Source organism: Ambystoma mexicanum, chromosome 1p (assembly GCF_040938575.1).
Source record: "Ambystoma mexicanum isolate Mex_15411 chromosome 1p, UKY_AmexF1_1, whole genome shotgun sequence".
In the NCBI taxonomy this organism is placed as follows: domain Eukaryota; kingdom Metazoa; phylum Chordata; class Amphibia; order Caudata; family Ambystomatidae; genus Ambystoma; species Ambystoma mexicanum.
The window spans coordinates 992533676-992554891 of record NC_090921.1 but is presented as its reverse complement, the minus strand read 5'-3'; the positions used below and the strand labels follow the sequence as shown (position 1 = coordinate 992554891).

The 21216-nt window shown below is 47.4% G+C and overlaps 1 protein-coding gene across 7 annotated transcripts in view; it reads left to right on the top strand.

Moving 5' to 3' along the window:
• Positions 1–21216, top strand: part of CNOT1 (CCR4-NOT transcription complex subunit 1) — a 2171110-nt gene that overhangs the window by 1205948 nt on the left and 943946 nt on the right. For all 7 annotated transcript variants that reach the window (XM_069654650.1, XM_069654658.1, XM_069654642.1 and 4 more), the window contains one exon: positions 17831–18010. In XM_069654650.1, coding sequence (XP_069510751.1) covers positions 17831–18010 — 180 coding nt within the window. The remainder of the gene's footprint in view (positions 1–17830; positions 18011–21216) is intronic.

Genomic DNA, 21216 nt, shown 5'->3' with positions numbered 1-21216 from the left:
TATTAAAATCCGTGAATTTTAAAATAAATATTGTATTTTCACCAACCTGCCTGGTTCATGTTCCATTGTGACCCGGGGTATTTGTAAAAGGGGGTGTGAAACGTGTCAGGTATCGGCTCAATTTGAAATCATTGAAATTAAAGAAAAAGCATTCCTATTGAGCACCACATCACAGGATAAGACCAAGTGTCCTGGTCCGGTGTGTGATGCCCAATTGGTATCTTTAACAATTAAAATGGTAAAACCGTTTCTAAGGAAAGAAAGCTGTTGCATATACTTGTAAGAATGGCAGACCATTACTAAGTAATAACTTTTGTAGCTGTTCACTCGAAGTTGGTTACCAACCAACTTATTTTGCTAGTAAGTAACTTTGAACACGTATTCTCTTTACTAGGCAAAATGCTGAATCCTTAGAAGACTTTCCCTTATTCTTGGAGCATGAGTGTTCTCCGTGGCAGAGGGGGTCATTAGGGTTTAGTGTCACAAAGGCATGTCAGGATAGGTTCTTAAGTGCAAAAGTTAGAGTTCCTGAGGAAGACTGTTAGAACAAGTAAGTACTTTACTTTTAGAGTTAGTTGAGGGTCCAGAGAAGACACCCTAGGAGGATTCCAGCAGTGGGCCCGGGTGAACTGGACGAGAGGCCTCCCAATCACAGACAACACCCCAAAACTACAAAGGAATCACAAGAGGCTTAAAGTAAGTAAATACCCAAGCCAGTACAGTACCTCAGCAAAGAAGATTTTGCAGCAGGAGGACTTCACGCCATGCCGACTCAGTCAAAATTCTCCCGTTTGAAGCCGTGTGCTGATTGCAGCCGGCAAATGCCGGCCTCTGATCTGTGCCAGATATGCTTGTAATGCTTAGTTAAGTACCACAACACCCAGGATTGCGTGTTGTCAGTCCATGCTCCCAAATGCCCTACAGTCCCTGGTGGTGAAGCGCTTCATTAGTCCACAAGGTGAATGGTGAGGTTCTGCATTCCGTCGTGGTTACAACGGAGATCAGCTGGCTCCGTGCATGGCGGTGGAGAAGCTCCCTGACTGAGTCCTCGTTGCCACTTGTCTACCTCCTCAAAGAACAGCACAGGTGCCTTTTGCAACCCAGTCCTTCACAACGGAAGAATGGGAGAACCTTGGCCTGAAGATGCTTGACTGCTTCGCCAAGGCACCGCCAGATCCAGCACCGGCAGCGCTGCGGAATGCTTACAGTGATGCCCATGGGTCCTACTGCGTCTCCTGCAACTAGCAGGGTACCCTTATAAGACTACTCCTACATGCCTAACGGGTCTGGTCCATAAGCGAGAGCAAGGTCTCTCCGTGCCGCCGGGGCCCTGCCCTTGGGTGGAGTCTGCGCCGATCAGTGTCATGGACTCAACAGGAATATGCCCCACTCTGCAGGGACACATTTATTTCGAAGATATTATACATTGATGACGAGTAAGGCAACCTGGTCTTGAAACCATAGGGCCTACGAAGGCGAGACTTCCCAGAGGAATTTTACAGATGAGAGGTGTTAGGCTGAATTGCAGGCAGTACCCTCTGGGAACACCCCACACAATTGGGACTACAGGTGTAAGCAAAAACCAACCTTCGGCGTAAGTCTGTACCAAACACTTTTGGTAGAGAGCTGAGCAGCCAGGCTTATCTCAAGAGGGAATGTGACCAGTAGAAGTTGTTACACAGAAGTATCACAATCACAGTGGTTCCAGTAGACACTTGCACGCAAGGTTTCCTGGTTAAAAAAGACATTTATTTACACAGTCATTTAGAAAACATTCACTAGTAAAAATCAACTCCATATTAAATACCAATATCGACCTCAAGTTGTAGGGACAGTTTGAGCTCCCATGAAAAAGGAGCCAAATGGCACTTCAGTACTTTAAAATAGGAATAAAAAGCATAGGTTTGTACCAATGGTTAGAAAACACTTTTTAGATAATGCAAACGTCCAATGTACCAGGAGGGTCAGTTAAATTCAATAGGCCAGGCCAAAGTCAATAGTCTAGTTTTCTTGGCTAGGACAGCACAGTTCTGGTACAGATGGAGAATCTTTGTAAAGGTTTTTAGAAGTAGTTCAGATGATCAAGAAAGATATGCTGGGTCACAAGCTGATTAGGCCTGCAAGTTGAGAAAGTTTTACAAACTTTCACTATGAGAGTTAGGATCTCTCAACCGGATGGCGCAATACCTTAAAGTGAAGTAAAAAGATGTAGCTGAAGACGTTGGTTCCTGGCAGTTCCTTCCGATCTCTCTGTTCCTGAGCCTCGGTCGTGGGGACAAGAGGGTGGACATCGGGGGGACTCCTGCACTGCACAGGATCGTCGTCTGCGCAAACAAAATGGCATCACTTCAGCTCAAGTAGCTGTGACTTCCAAACACAAACTGGTGTCCTCCTCCTTGGTTAACCTTAACGAGCTCCGAGAATGGTATCCAGGTGTTTGCTGAGTTGATTGGTCCCACCAACTCAAAGGAGGAAGCTGTCCTTGAAGGAGCTTCTCAGTCGATTATAGATCTGGCAATTTGGGGTTGCAGGAGGGCTTCACCTGGCAAACCAACGGTCCAGTGGTTGCAGCAGCCGTCCTCTTCCAGCTCGTCTTCGGTTCTTTCGTTCCAGTGGTCGACTCTGCTTTCCAGTCCTCGAGACTCGCCTTTTAAACAGTTTTCTCCCATTCATTCCAGCCTAGCTGTCACTCACCCAGCAGGGTGGCTGTTCTTGCTGGACAGTCAGCCAGCCAGCCAATCGCGCCATAGGTACATTTGGGTCTCCTAGGAGACCAAGTGCACCGAGTTTTGGGCACCTCAGTCACTTCCTGCCCACCCCAGAAACTCAGACGCCTTGGGTGGACTTCAGTCCTGAAGCCCGCCAAGGGCTCATGAACAAAGGAACCAAACCTGGTTTGTCATACAGAGTTAAACGCCAGAATGACCTTTCCACAAAGAAACGGCGAAGAAAATGACCAGGGTCTGTTTTTACAGAGGGGTCTTGGGCGCCATATTGAAAAATAGGGCGGCTCCGATTTTTAACTACTGGTGTTCGCAGTCGGGCAAAATCATCATAGTACGTTATAAAACCACTGCCACCAGCCATTTCAATAGGAATGGGTAGCTTTTGACAGCTAGAAGAGTGTTTAGACATAGGGGCTACTAAAGTAACCCCTCCAGCACTCTATAGTAAGATAGTTTGTGCTGGGTCTATGAATTTAAAGACTAGTAAAGTCAATTTAACTTTAAATTCTCTGGGGAGCAGTAGTTCATCCCAGAGAAGGTATTTAAACCTTGGGAAGTACAAAGGACACCCCTGTGCCATTGCACTTAAGGTGCTGTGTGACGCAACAATAAAAAGGCGATGCCTATAGTGATCTTAAACTCCATAACCAAAGAAGACCAGAGTAAAACGCACATCAAAATACATGAGAGAGTGGGAAAAAAGGCTCACTCTCTCCAGGGGAAAAAAAAACAAGTCCTCAAAATCCAGCAAAGTTGCTGGGCGTCTCTAAGGTAAAGGGAATAAGCACATTTCTGAGAATTCTCACTAACAAGAGGACATTCGGAAACTGGCAGAGGACCTTAAAATTGCTGCGGCCAAGTAATGTTCCTGGAGGTGGACACCCACCCCGGGTAAGCCTAAAGCAGCCTTCCAGTGCCAGATGGCAAAGGTGGCCAATAATCTAGGGGCGCTCTGCTCCATCCAGGTCCAGAGTTCAATATCAACTGATATTTTGGAAGATTGCCCGAAGAAAGAAACACTCCTGCCCTTTAATGTGGCAATGGATATCCAGTATTGGAAGTGTGGGAAAACCCCTGCATCTGTTTCGGCAGTGATCAGTGACCTGACGAGGAGGAAAACTGTCCTGCTCCATCAGACCCAGATTTCCTTTCTGTCCAAGCTTCACTTAAAAGCTTGTTGATTTCGGCCGTGAAAGCGAGCCTGAAGGCCTCCACCTGTCCGTTCCTTCCACCGGACAGGGAGAGTAAGAGGTTGGACGCATGGGGCAAGAAGATGTTCGCGTCAAATCTGTCTAGGACTGTATCCCTTGAATTTCTCTTGTGCCATTGTGAAATTCTCTTTGGGCCTCTGGTCGTCAGTTGCCAAAGCATCAAGACATGAGGGATTTCTTTCTGTCCTTTGTCTCGGACATCAAGGAGGTTTCATGACAGATGCTGCAATCTGGGCTGTTCATAGCAGGCTGCGTGTGCAGGTCCATGGCTACTAGCACGGTGGTCAGTCTATTGTTTGCTACGACGCTGGGTTTTTCTCATGACCATCATATGAGGCTGTTAGACATGCCTTTCGACAGGCAGAACCTTTTTGGAGCAAAGGCTGACACCCTCTAGAAGGTCCAGTTCTCTAAGGCGACTGCTAAGTCTTTAAGGTTTGGACTCCAATAGTCTTCCACCACCGTCTCGGGGCAAGGGGTTTTTGACCCTTTTCAACCTTTGACCAGAGTGGCCGTGGTCAACCTGCCCCGGAAAGGGGCCAAGGCGCAAAACTTCCCGAAAGGTAGAGAAAGTTGTGTTGTTGGACTGCATTTCTAAGCTCTGGCCTGGTGGACAGAGTTTAGGAGGACAACCTGGTTGCAGTGAACAGGGACAACTCTGGGAGCTGTAGCCAAATCAATCAAGGTAGCGTGAAAAGGGGTCCACAATGAGTCCAACACATTGCCATTATACATCCGGGGGCAAGCCACTCCAGATTCCGTTGTAGTCACTTATACCAGGAAAAGGGCCGGGTGCCATTGTCCACTTCAGAACAGCCTCCCGACAAAGACTGTAAAAAAAAAAAAAAACTGTATGCCCTCGGCAAGCACATCACCAGTTCAGCGGCATACTCCAAGAAGTTTGCTAATAACACTGCACTTCTTGCAAGCTATATTGATGATCAGTGGAATTTACTTAAGGAGTGTCTCCAGGAAGTCCCAGAACCGTTATCACACCTGCTGCCGGTTGTCTCAAAAGGGAAACGGGTCACCCATAACATCCTAAAGAATATGCTGGATGGAGCTGAGACGGCGGGGTGGACCCTGGCTCAGGGGACTCTTCTTAAATAGAACTCTGGTTTTAAGCCGGAAACCCAGGCCTCACTGTTAAACCAGTGGAAAATGCACATTTGTTTGGGATAGCAGTGGATGATATCTTAGAAACAGTGAAAAAGGAGTACAAGACTCTCAAATCTCTTAATCAAATCACTGCTCGCCCTTACCAACATCGGGAAGGTAACTCTCGCCGCTCCTTTCGGGGGCAATCTTTTTCCTGTTCCCCACATAATCGGTATGGAACAGGGGGTTCACCATGGTCCTCCGGAAAGGGCGCACCTGGCACCGGTCAATGCCAGCAGAGGGGTCAGCGAAGAGGCAGGGGCAGGAACTCCACCACAAGAGGCTCCTCGGCCTCCGCTCAAAAATGACTCTCCAGTCCGGGTCCCCTCCTATGCCTCCCCAGTCGGGACATTTAACATCTTTTCTTCACACATGGGACGGAGTCACTTCAGACCAGTGGGCTGTCAAGTCCATAGCCCACGGTTACAGTATATAGTTCCACCGGCCACCTTGATACCGTCCACTAACATCCAGACGCCTGTCGCCAGCGCACCTGCTGATTCTACCATGAGTTGCAGCTCCTTCAAGAAAAGGGCGCCATAGAAGTGCCCAATCGGGTAAACAAGGGTATTTATTCAGTGTACTTCCTTGTACCGAAAAAGGATCTCACAATGTGCCCTGTGTTAGACTTGCGCCCAGCGAACAAATTTGTCAGGCCACAAAAGTTCAGAATGACAACATTGTACGAAGTAATATCACTGTTAATACAGGTAGACTACGTGGCCACTTTGGATATGAATGTTACCAGTGCACAGAAAGTACCTAAGGTTCAGGATAGAGGACATGCACTATCAGTTCAAAGTCCTTCCCTTTGGCATTGATTGCCTCAGCCCCAAGGGTGTTTACAAAGGTACTGGTGGTAGTAGTGGCTCACCTTACCTCGACTACTGGCTAATAACGGGGATGTGTACGGAACATGCATTTCAAATAACCAGAAGATGATAGATCTCCTCTTCCATCTGAGATTCTCAATAATGTGAAAAAGTCCAGCCTAGACCCAAGCCAAGTCTAGCAATTTATGGGGGCTCCAATTCTGACAAAAGACGGCTGTTTTGAACCCTCGAACTTGAGGGTTCAAAACATGCTTTTCCAGATCCCTCACTATGTAGCCAATTGCGATGTGACGTACACAAAGCCATGCGACTGTTAAGGATGATTTCCTTCTGCACTTATCTAGTCCCACACGCACGTTTGCGCATGCGCCCCATGCAAGAGTGGCTCACAAGCAAATGGTGTCAGGGCAGCGGACAATGGGACGATCTAGTGGTTGTCTCAGCAACCCTCGTTCTCTCTAACTGCAGTGGTGGTTAAGGGAAAACCTCTTGCAGGGGAAAACATTCACAACCCCCACAGTAGAAGCCACTCTCACCACAGATGTGTGTCTGACAGGGTAATAGTTTGGGTGGCTCATCTCCTTCATCAGATGGCGCACAGCGTCAAGTCCCCAGCAGTAGCATCCAACCACATAAACCTGCTGGATTTGTTAGCCATGTTAAAGGCTGTGAAGGCTTTTCAAACACACCTACAGGGAAAGGCAGTCCTAGTGGACAGCACCACAGCCATGTATTACCTGAACAAACGAGGGGGCCCACACTCTCCAAGGCTATCCAAACTGTCTCAGAACATATGGAAATGGGCTCTCGAACACAAGCTGTTCCTCCTGTCACATGTTCCAGGGGAGAACAATCTTCTGGTGGACGTGCTCAGCAGAGACTTCCCACTACCCATAGAGTACGAGTGGTGATTGCACAAAGACATTGGTCTCAAGGTCTTCGCAGACTGGGGCTTCCCAGAGATCGACTTTTTCGCAACTATGGAGAATGCTCGATGCCCAGATTACACCTCCGGGTACCCGCAGAACCGCTCCAAGGGGAACGGTTTCTGGATAACATGGTCAGGGAAATTTGTCTACGCACCCCCCTCCAAAATCCCCCTCCCCAAACAAGCTAGTGCACACGATGCATCAACAAAACAGTCACGATGATTCTGGTGGGCCTGCCAACCCTGGTGCAGTCATCTGATGTCAGTCTCCCCAGCGAGGAAGCTACCATGCCCGTACATCATGCTGTCACAGGACGAGATGGAAACACTCCATCCATGCCTGCAAACTCAACTGAGCAGCCTGCCTCCTGAGGTTATAGAGTTGGGACATCGCCAACTTCCTCAAAGATGCATGGACCTACTTGGAGAAGCAAGATAGCCTAACACCAGACATTGCTATTCCAACAAATGGAAACGCTTCGTCATCTGGTGCAATTTCAAGAGCATCAATCTCATTGACTGCTCACTGACACATGCTAACCTGTACCTGATGTGATATGGTATTTGTAACGCGCCTTTACACAAGTGACAACATTGCACCTGCTCACCTACTAGACTCTAGTCTGGTTTTCAGTTCCCTGAAGATACTTGGCTGCACTTACAGCTTACACAACGTCCCAGAAAAAGGTTTTGTGATGTAAAATTCCAGTGATCAAGGCCTTTATGGAAGGGGTTAAACGACTTCATCCCCCCATTTCAAACCGAGCTCCCTGGATGGGACCTGCATGTGGTTCTAACGAGACTAATGGGGCCTCCCTTTGAACCTATGCATAAAGCTAGACTTAAAGCACTCACAAGACCGCCTTCCTGGTGGAAGTCGCATCAAGAAGGAGATTTAGTGAACTGCAGGCCCTTTCAGTTAAAGACCCATATGTCGCGATTGACGGGGATAAGGTATTTCTGCGCACTCACCCACGGTTTGCGCCTAAATTAATTTTAAAGTTCCATGTGAAACAATCCATGCAACTACCCACCTTTTTCCAGAACCCCACTAACGTGGCAGAAAGAAGCCTCCACACATCTGATATGAGGAGAGCAGTTATCTATTATCTGGAAAAAACAAGACCACTAAAAGACAAACCAGTTTTTCGTTTCAGTGGCAGTTGGTAGAGAAGGTGACACTGTCTCTAAATCGGCTATTTCAAAGTGGATTTTAAACTGCATCACACTGTGCTAAACTCTTGCCAGGAGAGATCTGCCCTTCAAGCCTAGAGCAGTCTACTCGGGGGGCGGGGGGGGGCAGCTTTGGTGGGGGGGTGCCTAGGGGCTTCCAAAGCATCTATTGCAAATGTTCCTCTTGAGTCCATGTCTAGCCGGTCAAGTGGCACAGCGAGTAGAGCGCTTGCTTTGACATCCGTGCAGAGCCTGCTGACGCAGGTTTGAATCCCGGCAGGGCCAAACTCTCAGCCTTTCATCCTTCCGAAATCGATAAATGAGCACCACACACCATGGGTAATAATAAGCAGTGCTCAGATACCTGAGGATTCGTAGCGCTATATAAATGCCAAATTATTATTATTATTAAAGCAGCAACCTGGAGTTCTGTACACACATTTACACAACACTACTGCCCAGATACACTCTAGGTCTGATTCTCAGGTGGGACAAGTGGTGCAAAGACAGCTATTTGCTACTGTTCCTACACACATCCCACCATCATCTCTGGGTACTGCTCGCTAGTATATGCACAGCATGTGATTCTAAGCAGATTAACAAGCATCAATAGACATGCATTACTCACTGCAATAGCAATAGCATTTCTGATGATTGTATCTGCTTAGATTCACATGCGCCCACCCTTCCTCCCCTCTTAGAGTAGAAGTAACCTAGACATCTTACACCCTTCTCTTGCTGTAATCACTCACGATAGTCATAGGCACCCTCACAGCAGAAAAAACACCATTGCAGGGACCTCGACGCGTGAGTGATTGTGGGTACACTACACGTCACGTTGGGGATAGTGTTACAAGCACACCCATGTCGACGTCCCCTTTCGATCCTCGCAAGAAAGATGCAATACTCTGGGATTACCACTAGATATTGAACTATATGCACAGCATGTGAATCTAAGCAGATACAATCAGAAATGCTATTACAATGAGTAATGCATGTCATATACAATCACAGCGAGTTAGTTTAAAACATTCAGATTACCTCCCTGTTCCCCCGAATACCATTAAAGGAAGGTAAGTTAGTAGTTACACCAACGGGCCACAGGAATATCAGCTCTGGCTTGCAAAGTCCAATTCAAGTTTTATGGGGCCTTGTGACCAAAGGTTTCCAATAGTTTTAGGAAGTGGAAAAAAGTTAGTAAAGGGGTGCTTTGGCTGTGAGACATGTTCCAAAAGTCAGAAGAGGACACATTCTAGTGAATTAGACCGTTCCCAGCAACAAGCTTTGTCAAATCGAAGCAGTTGTAAATGTTCTAAAAAGTTGGCAAACTTTTAAAGGGTGGCGATAGGGGGGCTGGTAAGAGTTCAACACCTGTACTGCATTTTTTCTTCAGATTTGGCAGGTCGATGGAGAGTCGCCTGAGGTTGGTTTTCCCGCTGTTGGTTCCAGTCGAAACCCAGGAGCTACGGGTGCAAGAAGAGGGTTACAGGAGCTTGACTCAACCTCTTCTCGACGAACAATGAAACGGGCTCTGGTGCAGGACGCTTCAGGATGGATGACCAGTTGCGAGAACTCTGGTTTCAGGGGCTGTCACTGTTGGACGTATAAGCCGGGGGTCACAGATCTTGCTGTTGGTCGGTCTTCTATCTCGGGCTCCGTCTATTCTAGGGTGCAAGAGGGATCCTTGCAGAACAAGCTGATGGCCCATTGGGTTCCGACACAGAATGACAACTCTTCTAGTCCAGGAACCGTTCTAAAGGCTCTAACTTGTTGAGTTAACAGAAGTCAAAAATGGTTGTTCCTACTGCTGCTACGGGTTAAAGAATAGATAAAGTTCTTCTAAGATCACCAATTGGACAGGGCTCCGGTTGCCAGGCCTTAACAGGATTAGTCCACGGGTCTTCCGAAGTCTTCATAGCTGTGCAGCATACTTTGCTCCTTGCAGGATCTCTGGGGCATGGCTGTAGAACTCCTATTATTATTGGAAAAACTCAGATGTGCACAGAAACTCATCCCGACCAATGAAGATCTGCCCCTCACTCATATCTCCAGCAGTGATGCAATCAAAGACACTGTTGGTGAAACTGATGCATACACTCAAGACATACAGAAACCAGTTTGTGTATTGGTACCAGCCAGTCCCAACCCACTTTCTGGCTTGCAACACACATGCACTGCAGCTAGCATGCACAAACTAAGGCTTTCCTGGGCAAAGGCATGACTATAAAAGGATTTTCCTAACCTGGCAAGGCAGGGAGAAGGCAAAAACACAAGATTGCCAAGGAACATCTGAAAAACCTTGTGGCACGGCCTTGTGAAGACAATAGCCACAGTTCGCATCCAAACATGGTAAAGCTACATAAAATTACAGGAAAAATCAGGAAAAAGTAACTGCGGCCACCAGTTTGTCATTGGGCATATCTGCAAGTAACCAAAAATCCCTTTGAGAGGTTTCTAGTGTGATACTGTGCAGTGCAATGGGGATACCTTGGAAAGATACTGTGTGCTTACCAAAACAGATAACATGCAAAAATGAGGAGGGGAAACCTAGTTTCCTATTACTGACAGTTTAAAGGACTAGTCAGTTTCCCATTAGAAGTGAGCAAAAGGCCAGCTGAGTGAAGCTGAAGGTTTAACCCCGCTGTAAAAAGTCAGGACGTGGTGCAAAAATAAACGCAAACATTTTGGGGGTCAATAGAACTAACAGTTGGTTTAGCTGCATCTTCAGGGCGCCTACTTCTATGTGCCAATTAATCTAAAGCCCTGAGTCTCGTAGTGAGCCAACAGCTTTACTAGTTCAAGGTGTTGCTTTTTGGTCTTATGTCGGCACCCAGGGTTTTCACCAAGTGGTAGCGACTCGTCTCAATAGTGAGGGCATCCATGTCTTTCCCTTCCCGAAAGACTGGCTTGTTCACTAGAGCCAGTGTCAGTGCATTTGCTACGCACATCCACGCTATTGCTTAGTTTAGGCTTTTCCATGAACTTCAAAAAGTCTCGGGTTGTGCCGTCCCAGTCTCTCTGCTCCAATTTATCGGGCATTCTTGGATACTCGCCAGGGCAGGACTTAACTGAGGATAGAGTGTCAAACTTCTTTCAGATCATCAATTTTCTCCAATCACATTAACTAATCTGTGCCTTGGACTTACTGCTCGGGCGCGCTCCTTCACCGTCTGCCTCCATCTCAAGCCATCGCTCCAGCTCCTCTTCGAAGAGTAAATCGGTCAACCGAGGGAATCAGCAGGAGAAGCCGTAGAAGACCAATGTGCAGGGTAAGGTGACCAACCTACTCTTGAAGGCCCAGGTGGTCCAGGAGAAGTAGTCCTCGACAATCGAGCTGGTGGCGGCCTCCCTCTCAAAGGTGAAAGGGGCTGACCAGGTCCAGGGGACCCCTGCAACGCCCAGAGTGGCTCTCCCTCTGTCGGGAAGCGTTGCCCAAGCCGGTGGAGAAAACACTCGAGAAAAGGTTACCAGCCCTGAACCCGGCTCCGACCCCTCAGGATGCAAAAAGGTGGGGCAGTGGAAGCGTCCACAGTGCTCCCAGGCACAGATATTTTGTCCGTTCACCCAGAGGACGTGTGGGAACGATGACAGTGGAAATACTGAGGCCGACAGTGGAATCGTCGAGGGGGGACAACCACAGTGCGGAGCCGACGTAAGCAAGCCTACTCCCCCCTCCACCTTCCAGAGACGTGTCGCTGAACATACTATCAACTCTCCACACACTGGTGTTGGCGGTCCAGAGGAGGATGCCGACAGCACCCCTGCGAAGACGACGACGCCAACTCTCACGCCACCTCATCGACCGCCTCACATACCTCCTCCCCGTAGGGATGCGAGGACGGACACATCGGCTACAAACAGACTACGGCGGCGTCTCCCAGCCACCAAGAGCTTCTACACAGGATGAAGTGGGACCATTGCACGCCCTGGTCACCCGCGTATCTATGCTCTTCCAACTGACTCCATATGAGACCAAGGAGGAGGGTTTCTTTTACTAGCTCCGAGAGGTGAAGTGAAAGACCATTCTGGGAGTCCCGCTCCTGTACATCTGGGATGAGGACCTGGCCCTGCTGAGGAATCCCGCCTCGGCGAAAAGGGACAGCCTGGAGAAAAAACGCTGGGTGCCGGAGTCTGCGCCAAAGTTCCTGCCTGCAGTCGTAGCCCTCCCTGGACTCTGTGGTCTCGGGCGGCTGTGAGGAAGAAGTCCTCAAATCCATCATCTTTGGCCTCCGTTCCCCCCAAACATCGAGGGGAAGAAGTTGGACGCCACTGGTAGAAAGGTGATCTACTTGGCGGCGACTATGGTCAATGCAGCAAATGCTCTCCTGATCCTGGCCAGGTACGACAGAGTTGTGGTACAAGATGACCCCGCTGCTGGAATTTCTCCCCGACGGCAAGCGAGTTGAGGAGCTGGAAATTCTCAAAGGGCGAAGTGGCATCTGACATGCCATCACCGTGGCCCTGGTCATCGCAGACACAGGGTTCTGACAGATGGGGAACAGTGTCTGCTTCCTCAGGTGTTGTGGCTGGTTGAAAGCTGCCAATTTTCGTCAGGAAGTTCAGACGAGGGTCCTGGACATGCCTTTCGACGGACAATCTCTTTGGGAAGTCTGACGAGTCATTGCTGGCTATCAAGACGAACACAGCCCGGGCCCTAGGCATGCTGCAGCAGCATCACCCTTTCATGCCTCAGGAGGCAAATCCAGAAGCTAGACAAAGGGTTTCCGCGGGGATCATCCACGTACCACTAACTTTCCCGTTCCACGACCCAGGAGGCCTACAGGGGTCGTTCTGAGGTGGCCGCCGTCGTCGCTCCCAAGGCGGCACGCTGGCCCGAAGCAGGATTGAAACGGCCAGGATATCCAGGCCCCACCCATGCACCCTGGTGGGAGGTCGGCTGGCGTGCTTCGTCACAGAGTGGGAAAAGGTCACTGACCGATGGGTGCTGGACGCTCTGGCCCATGGACACTCTAAGGGGCCTGGCAGGAGCAGCAAATCCCTCGGCTCCTGCAGGAAGTATGGGCCATGCTAAGAAAAGGGGCTCTGGAGTCTACTCCAGATACTTTTAGTAAAAAAGACCGGGGGCTGGAAGCCCATTCTTGACCTGCGGCATCTAAACAAGTACTGAAAGTCCCAAAAATTCAGGATGGTCACGTTGCAACATGTGCTCGGCCAAATGGAGCCAGGTGATTTCCTGCCATTGCTAAATCTAGAGGATGCGTTTTTCCACGTCCCTATTTACTAGAAGGGTCAAAAGTTCCTGTGCTTCATCATACAAGGACAGAACTGCCAATTCAAGGCCCTTCCTTTCGAACTGAAGTTGGCAACCAGGGTGTTTACGAAGTGCCTGGCACCAGTGCCGGCACGTCTACTTCTTCAAGGGAGATTCGCGTACCCGAGCCTCGACGACTGGCTCTTCCGGGCTAAGTCGTTGGAGATTGATGTCGAACACACGGACAGGACTGTCTGGCTGCTGACACATCTGTGGTTCTCGGTGAACTATGCAAAATCCTGCTTGATTCCATCGCAGAACACTCTGTTCCAGGGGTCCAGGCTCAACACGGTCTCCTGCCCATCAGCCTCCTCAGAAGAGAGTACAGCTGGCATTCTAGACAAGGTACAATGGCTGCTGGCAGTGAAGATCGCCACGGTATGGACAGTCAAGTCGCTGCTGGGAGTGATTTTGTGGATCTACCTTCTACCTCATCTGTCTCTGCAGGTTTGCAGACAGGATTGTGCTCAATGAGTTCCGTCGAGGGATAAGGTGGTGGGGCGTGCGCTCTAACCTCGCCGGGGCAAGAATTTCCAGAGTCCCCCATTCCAAGAGACAGTCACTGCTGAGGCGTCCCTGGAGGGCTGGGAAGCCCACACCGGACGTATCCACGCCAGAGGCCTGTGGCTACCAGAGGAGAAGGATCGCCACATCAATGTCTTGGAGCTGCGGGCAGTGTTCTGGGTCCTCAAGTCGTTGTTTCCATCCCTCAAGGGCAAGGTGGTGAGGGTCTTCATGGACAATACCACCATGATGATCTACATCAGGAAGAAGGCTGGGGGGGTACCAGATCCCCCAGCTCTCCAAAGAGGCGCAGGAATTGTGGGGATGTTCCTCATTCCTTTTCACCTGCCGAGATTCAAGAATACCATTGCACACTCCCTCAGCTTGGAACTAAGCTCTTGTCATGAGTGGAAGCTTCGACAGGATCAAGTGGACAGCCTCTTCCTCAGATGGGGCAGACCCCAGATGTGCCTGTTTGCGACAAACTCCAAATGCCAGAGATTCGCCAGCAGGTTCCACCAGCTGAGGTGAATGGGGGATGAGTTTTCCTTCCTGTGGGAAGGCCTGTTCCTATTAGATTTCCCTCCATTGCTGTTCCTGCTGCGAGTCCTCAACTCAAACTGTGATGGTGCAGGATGATCCTCGTCCGCCCAGTGTGGCCGAGGCATCTCCAGTCAAGCTACCAGTCGTTGAATATCCACTAACCAGGGAAGGAGAAGCAATTCTGCACCACGACCCAGGGTCGCTGAACCTGAAGGTTTGGCTCCTGCAGCCTTCGAGTTGATAGGGTACGAGCTGCCGGCGGACTGCAGGGAGGTCCTTGCCAGGACCACAGCATTGTCGACTCTGAAGTGCTTACGGGCTCAAGTGTAAATGTGTTGCAATGTGGCGCTGGACGCAGAAGATCAACCCTCTCTGGGTCACGAACCCGCAGATACTTCTGTACTTGTCTTTGGTTAAGGCGGGGCTGGCGCATGCATCTATCATTGTGCATCCGGCGGCTATCTGCTGCTACACCAGTTCTCCAGGGCGGTCTTCTCTTTGGTCCCATTGTCTTGTCAAAGAGTTCCTCTAAGGACTGTTTTGATCATTGCAGCCGCTGTAGGCGCCTGCCCTGGCATATGAACTCCATGTGTTGCTGACAACGCTCATGGAGACCCCCTTCGATCCTATGCATCCAGTCCCCTCAGTTCCTCTCATGGAAGACCTCTTTCCTTGTGGCCATCATTTCTGCCAGTAAGGTAGGTACAGGTTCTATCCTGCAAACAACCTTATCCGACTTTTTACGACACTAGGGTGGAGTTGCGGACGCACCCCTCCTTCATGCTAAACGTTCTGTTGGAATTCCACCTCAACGAGCCTTTGGCGTTACCTGTGTTCTTTCTAAAACCTTAGTCACCGGCTGAAAGGACTTTGCACTCGCTGGATGTGGCTTGTGCTCTGAAGTTCAATGTGGCATGCACAAAGAGTTTCAGGAAGACGTCTCAACTGTTTGTGAACTTTGGTCCTGTGAACTGTGGGAAGGCCTTTTCCAAGGCTTCCATCTCCAGGTGGCTCTCCGGCTGTATCACATGCTGTTATCGGTTGGCAAACCGACTGCTACCTGGCCGCCCGAGAGCCCATTCCACTAGAGCAATCGCTGAGATGACTGCTTTCCTGTCTGGTGTGCCCCGGCTGGACATCTGCAGGGCTGCTACAAGGTGGTTCACGCACACCTCACAAGATTCTACTGCGTTGACGGGGATTCCAGAGAGGAGTCCAGGGTCGGTCAAGCAGTGCTATGCAACCTGTTCCCTTGAAGGTGAGCCTGTTTCGGAGGTTAGAGTAATTGCTTCTGTTGAGCCTTGCCACCTCCCGTGGTTGTGTAATGTTGTACTGCTATGTATTCTTTATTCATGAGTATGTGAATCCATTCCAGACCCCATGCTGGATAAGGAACCAGTTACTTACCTGTACATATTATTCTCCATCATGGGGCTGGCATGGATTCACATGCGAACCCTCCTACTGTCCCCTCTGCGGCTCTTCTTGGTCCTACTGCCACTTCACATGCTTACCAAATCTGAAGATGGCTGCCAGAGGGATTTGGGGGCGAGGGCAGTCATTGGTGTTGGGGTGTAGTATGACCCAGAGCTCAGTGATTGGTTTAGAGGAGAAAGACAATTTGTAAGTGAAAGTGAAACTGTTTTTTCTTTTACCGAGGATTCCTGGCCTGACGGGGAATATTCATGAGCATGTGAATCCATGCCAGACCCATGCTGGAGAACAATAGTTGAGGGTCAGTAAGTTATTTGTATTTACGGGTTTCATTTGTACAGCTACCCCTCTTCATCTAGGCCTGGCTGCTCAGTCACACTACCAACTTGTGTAGTACATACCTATACCAAAGGGTGGGTTACCTAATACCAAGCAGATAAGTGTTGTGTAGTCTAACAGTGTTACTGCATCAATTCTGCATCTCGCATGCTGGAGCACTGTTGGTCTACCTGATCTCTGAAGACCCTGAGAGGTGCTTCAGCCATTGGGCTAGTGGGACCTGCTGGTCTCAATGCCTTCTGTGTTCCATCCGTCCTGAGCTTTCGGAAGTGTTACTGGACCACCTGGTGAACTGTCCAGCTCTCATGTGCAACCTCGCCAGATTCGTCCCTGTTACACGGTTGCATCCCAGAACTTTGGTAGCTGCCAACCTGTCTTAAAATGTGCCTTCCTCCGAATTTCAATGTCCCAGCCTCAAGGGATCCTGTCCCAGAGAAGCTTATTCAACAGCGACTGTCTGTGTGATGGCCGTCACTGGAGCTCTCCTTCCCCCGCCCTGTGAAGTGTCCAGATGCATGCATCAGTGAATCTTGCATTTCTCCATTGCTAGGGGTTGCAGCTTGACACAAGCAGAAGAATCCTTGCACCCCTCAACTCCTTGGCACCCCACAGCAGAACCAATGGCTGCAAATCCAACCCCCAGTTGACCTGTTAAGTCATCTGGGAAATATCCCTCGACCGCATCCCCAACACCCACCCCTTTTCTCCATAGCGTAACATTGGGAACCAGTCCCTTTGTATCCTAATCTTCCATTCCACTGCCTTTTGGTTGTCGAACCTGGGTAATATTTTCAGAAAGATGAGAAACCAAATTACTTGGTGACATTGTTGAAAACGTATGTTCTAATTTTACTTGTGTTTGTGATTGTTCAGAAACTACATTCTGGGGAAAAGATTTGGGGCCCCAGTAACTTTTTGGGTACAAGGCCCTATTCTTCTTAGTGATTTGACTGCTGAAGTTGGGGAAATTGGTACGACGTCCTTTCATCACAGGATGTTTTTTCGCTGGGGTTTTTACCGTAGACTTTTTTTTTTTGAAAAAACTAATTGAATTTTTTGGGGAGGTTAAAAAAATGATATAAAATGGGTGTTGGTGTAAGGGAATATAAACAAAATTAAATGATCTCTTTTTGTTGTTTAAATGCATTTGAAGAACCTATGGTGAATGTTTGAGTATTGTGCAATATTGCCTGCTAGTTTCATTTTGTTTTTTGTTTTTTGTGCTAAAGACCTAGAATAAATATTTGTATTTTTATACATTCCTGTCAAAATTGAATTGTTTTATATTGTGCAGACTCTTTGTGGACCCCTCATCCCACTCATTCTCTCATGAGTATAGCCTTGACTGCTCTCTTAACAGGAAACTAAGAGGTTAGCCAAAACACAGTTAACTATAACTAGGATGGCCTCCTAAAATCTGTCGTCCAGGCCATATTCTATAAATCCATTATAACACTGCAAGCATGGAAGAAATTCGTATTGGCTAGGAATGTTAGTTGCAACAGTATTCAAAGGTTAACAGGTCTGTTATGCTAATAAACTCTACATCCCCTTTACAAGCTTAAGTTTCATTTATTGACTCTTGCTTGTTTGAAATGTTTGCTTCTGGTTATTTGCTGGTTTAATTTGTTTTTGTGCACTATTTTCTCCATGTTTCCTGAACCCCTGCTTTGCTTCAATTACTAAGATGTCTTCTGTTTTCTGCTTAGGTTGAAGAACTAAAAGAAACAGTCAAGGAAGAGTTCATGCCCTGGGTTTCACAGTACCTTGTGATGAAGAGAGTCAGCATAGAGCCAAACTTCCACAGTCTGTATTCAAACTTCCTGGACACCTTAAAGAACGTGGAGTTTAACAAGCTTGTTCTTAGTGAGACCTACAGGAACATTAAGGTTTGAACCTTGATAGTTTTCAGTCAATTAAATCAAAAAGTAGTGTATTAACATAGCACAGTAAGTGTGTTCAACTTGCATCAACAGAAGGTAAATGTGTATGCTAACCTTAGTAGCAGAAATAAGAAATTTAACTCTAATCTCGGGGAGGTTAATTTAGTAAATCTTCAAATGCAGCACTACAGGCTGACCACCAGTACAGAGAACACACAATCACCAAGAAATCTGACACGGGTACCCCACACTCTTAACTTGTATATGTTTTCAACATAGACTACAACACAGTAGGGGAAGATAACATGTCTCAACTAAGAAATATTTTGCACAAGGGTTTTCTATGAGAAGGAAGAACCTGGTCTCTCCCATGCTCACTTCTGCCTTCAAGAGACGCACACATGTGTATTCATAATGCAAATAAGACTCCATCTTATCACTTGTTGGAATCCGGGTTTATTAATAATGCCTGAACTTAACTTTGCCAATGTAAGTGAGGTTCAAGGCAGCAGAAAGGAAGCATACAAGTAAATGCTGCTTAAGTGTTCCAGGTTTTTTTTTAATCCATCCTGACTGTGCATAGAAATCAAAATGCAGTGTCTTAAGTACGCTAGCCTTATGTAAAGGCCTGTTTTTTCACAATGGTATACCGTCCTCATTTTCATTTGAGTTCTTTCTATAATTACTGCTAGGAAAGATTGTCTTTTTGCACCTTTCCCTCCATAGATTAAGTTTAGTACTGAGAGACTTGGTCTCTCTTGGAATTCTTGTACTTTTTCAATTGCACATGTCTTGTTTTATTGGGTGGTCACACTCCTCTCAGGGAGTTCCTCCTGCCCCCCCACCCCCTTAAAGCCAGGTGGCACACAAAAAAACGGATTTGCAGAATCAAAACGAGTGAGGCCTCCAACCTATAGTACCATTCAACAAATTCCCTATTTCCCACCAATAAGCTTGGAACCAGGCTGGTGTATAGCAAGAATATATATTTAAGTTTTTTACCAAGAATAATTGAATTGTCACAAAACCCTGTCACCAACGCCGTGGCACTACACAATCACAGTTTGAAATTATTTGCACGAATTGACTGATCTTTCTAATGGACTTTCAGATGCTACATCACAGATAACATTTAGAGATGGACAGTCATCACTTTACATCAGATTTCTTGCAATTGAACCCATAGAAACATGTAAAACGCAAAGTGATTGCTTAGTTTACCATGCTCTTTTCTCCCAGCAACCCCCTCCCTGCAGGCATCAAGCAGATATGACCCCTTTGTTGTAAAGGCAATGCACAGGTAGTGTGAGTGCAATGGGAATATCGTTTTGGCTTTTTATTTGAAAGTTATGGTAGGAAACATTTTGTTTTTCAACACACAGTCGAAATGCAAGGCTTTGAGGATTCTGGTTTGAGAATAAATGGAACATTTGTTTTGCACCACTCATACTAGGGAAATGCTATGTTTTAGAATTCTTATTGGAGTATAATGGGAACATTCTTTTTACACACTCCACATTCACTTGAAAGACAGAGTTTTAGGGTTACTTATTTTTGGGATTAAGGACACCCCCTTCTGTACAGAAGTCAGGGGTTTCAGAAAAATAGTCACCCGAGGATTTGTCTATACCGGCTTGAACACACTGTAATGAACTTTGCTAGTTCTGAACTCTAACCAACACTCCTGTGATTTTTCTATATGGGAATTAATTGATTTACCTTTAATTTAATGTGTTAAGGGTCTACACATTGTCACCCCCCCCTGCCCCACAATTTAATGGAAAAGATTGAGGCAGGCCGTTCCAACACAATTCAATTTAAATGGAAGGGTGGTTGTCTATGTGCGACTTCATTTGAGTTATATTTAATAAAATGTGCCAAGGGTCTCCCCAGTTCCACCATACAGTCGTTCTGCGAGATGGATATTAAGCCTGGCAGATTCCCCCCAAACTATTTTTTGGCATTTGGATTAATTTACTTAAATGGAAGTCCTTGGTTATGGGGCATCCAGGGAAATGGCAAGGCCCCTCTGAGGACTTCACAGATCTGGTCAAAGGCTTTGGTCAAGGATAGTCCCCAGTGCTCCTCTGGCTCCTCATATGGCAGGCCCAGCTATCTTCTAGATTTTCCAGTCTGTCTCCCATGCAAGGTTTAAGGCATTTCCAGGTAACAAGCGTTCGCCAGGCAAGTTTTACCCTGATGGCCTTGGAAGCTCTCCTTGTGTCTCTGCTAGTTGTTCCTCGCAAGAGTCCAGCAGTAGACTACCTCTAGGAATAGAGGGGAAAAAGTCAAGACTAAGACTCACAGATTGAAAACTGATCTCTTATAGGGGGGATGACACTTGCATATTATAATTCCCACAATATGGATTGGCTAGCTCTCTCCCTCGCACCATATATGCCCACCACCTGCTGATATGAATTGGGAGGTGTGGATGATGGAGGCTGGGGGAGGAGAAAGATTAATCATCCCAAAATGACAGGTGCGTTTACGTTTTCAGTGTTAAAATCTCAGAACATGGCAGCTACCTTACTTTTTCAGATAGTTGTCGTCACATATATATTTTTGAGTTTTATATTTTATGGTATATGAGAATACTGATCTTATTTTTGGCACGCCCTGCTTGGGAGGAGCTACTGGTTTTTCCGGTTTTGCTCCTGAGCCGAAACAGAAAAAAAATCGGACCCTTCAAGATTCAAACATTAATTTAACAATCTATTCACCACACCAACTTTCCATTTCCTCAATTATGATGAGGCTGCAATCCTAATTTTCTTCATAGCTCAAATTGTATACATCACACAGAATTCGTTTTTCTCCAGCATGGGGTCTGGCATGGATTGACATGCTCATGAATATTCACGGTCGTCCGGCTGGGAATCCTCGGTAAAGAAAAAATCTGTTTAATTTCTGAACTGTATTTCTCCTAACAACCAATCACTGAGCTCTGGGTCATACTGCCCTCAGCCAATGACTGCCCTCTACCCAAGTCCCACCTCTGGCAGCCAACTTTAGATTTTTACTGCACGTTTGAGTGTTGGCAGACCTACTGTTTTAGCTCTCGAGCTTTTACTGTGTTTTTGTGCTTTTTTGGAAGAATATTACTCTATTTTTCAGTGAATCAGGCCTTGTGCTCCATCGATCAACCTTCCGATTAATAGGGACCTGTTTTTTGGATTCTTCAGCACCCCTCAAGGGCGGATTGTCATGTT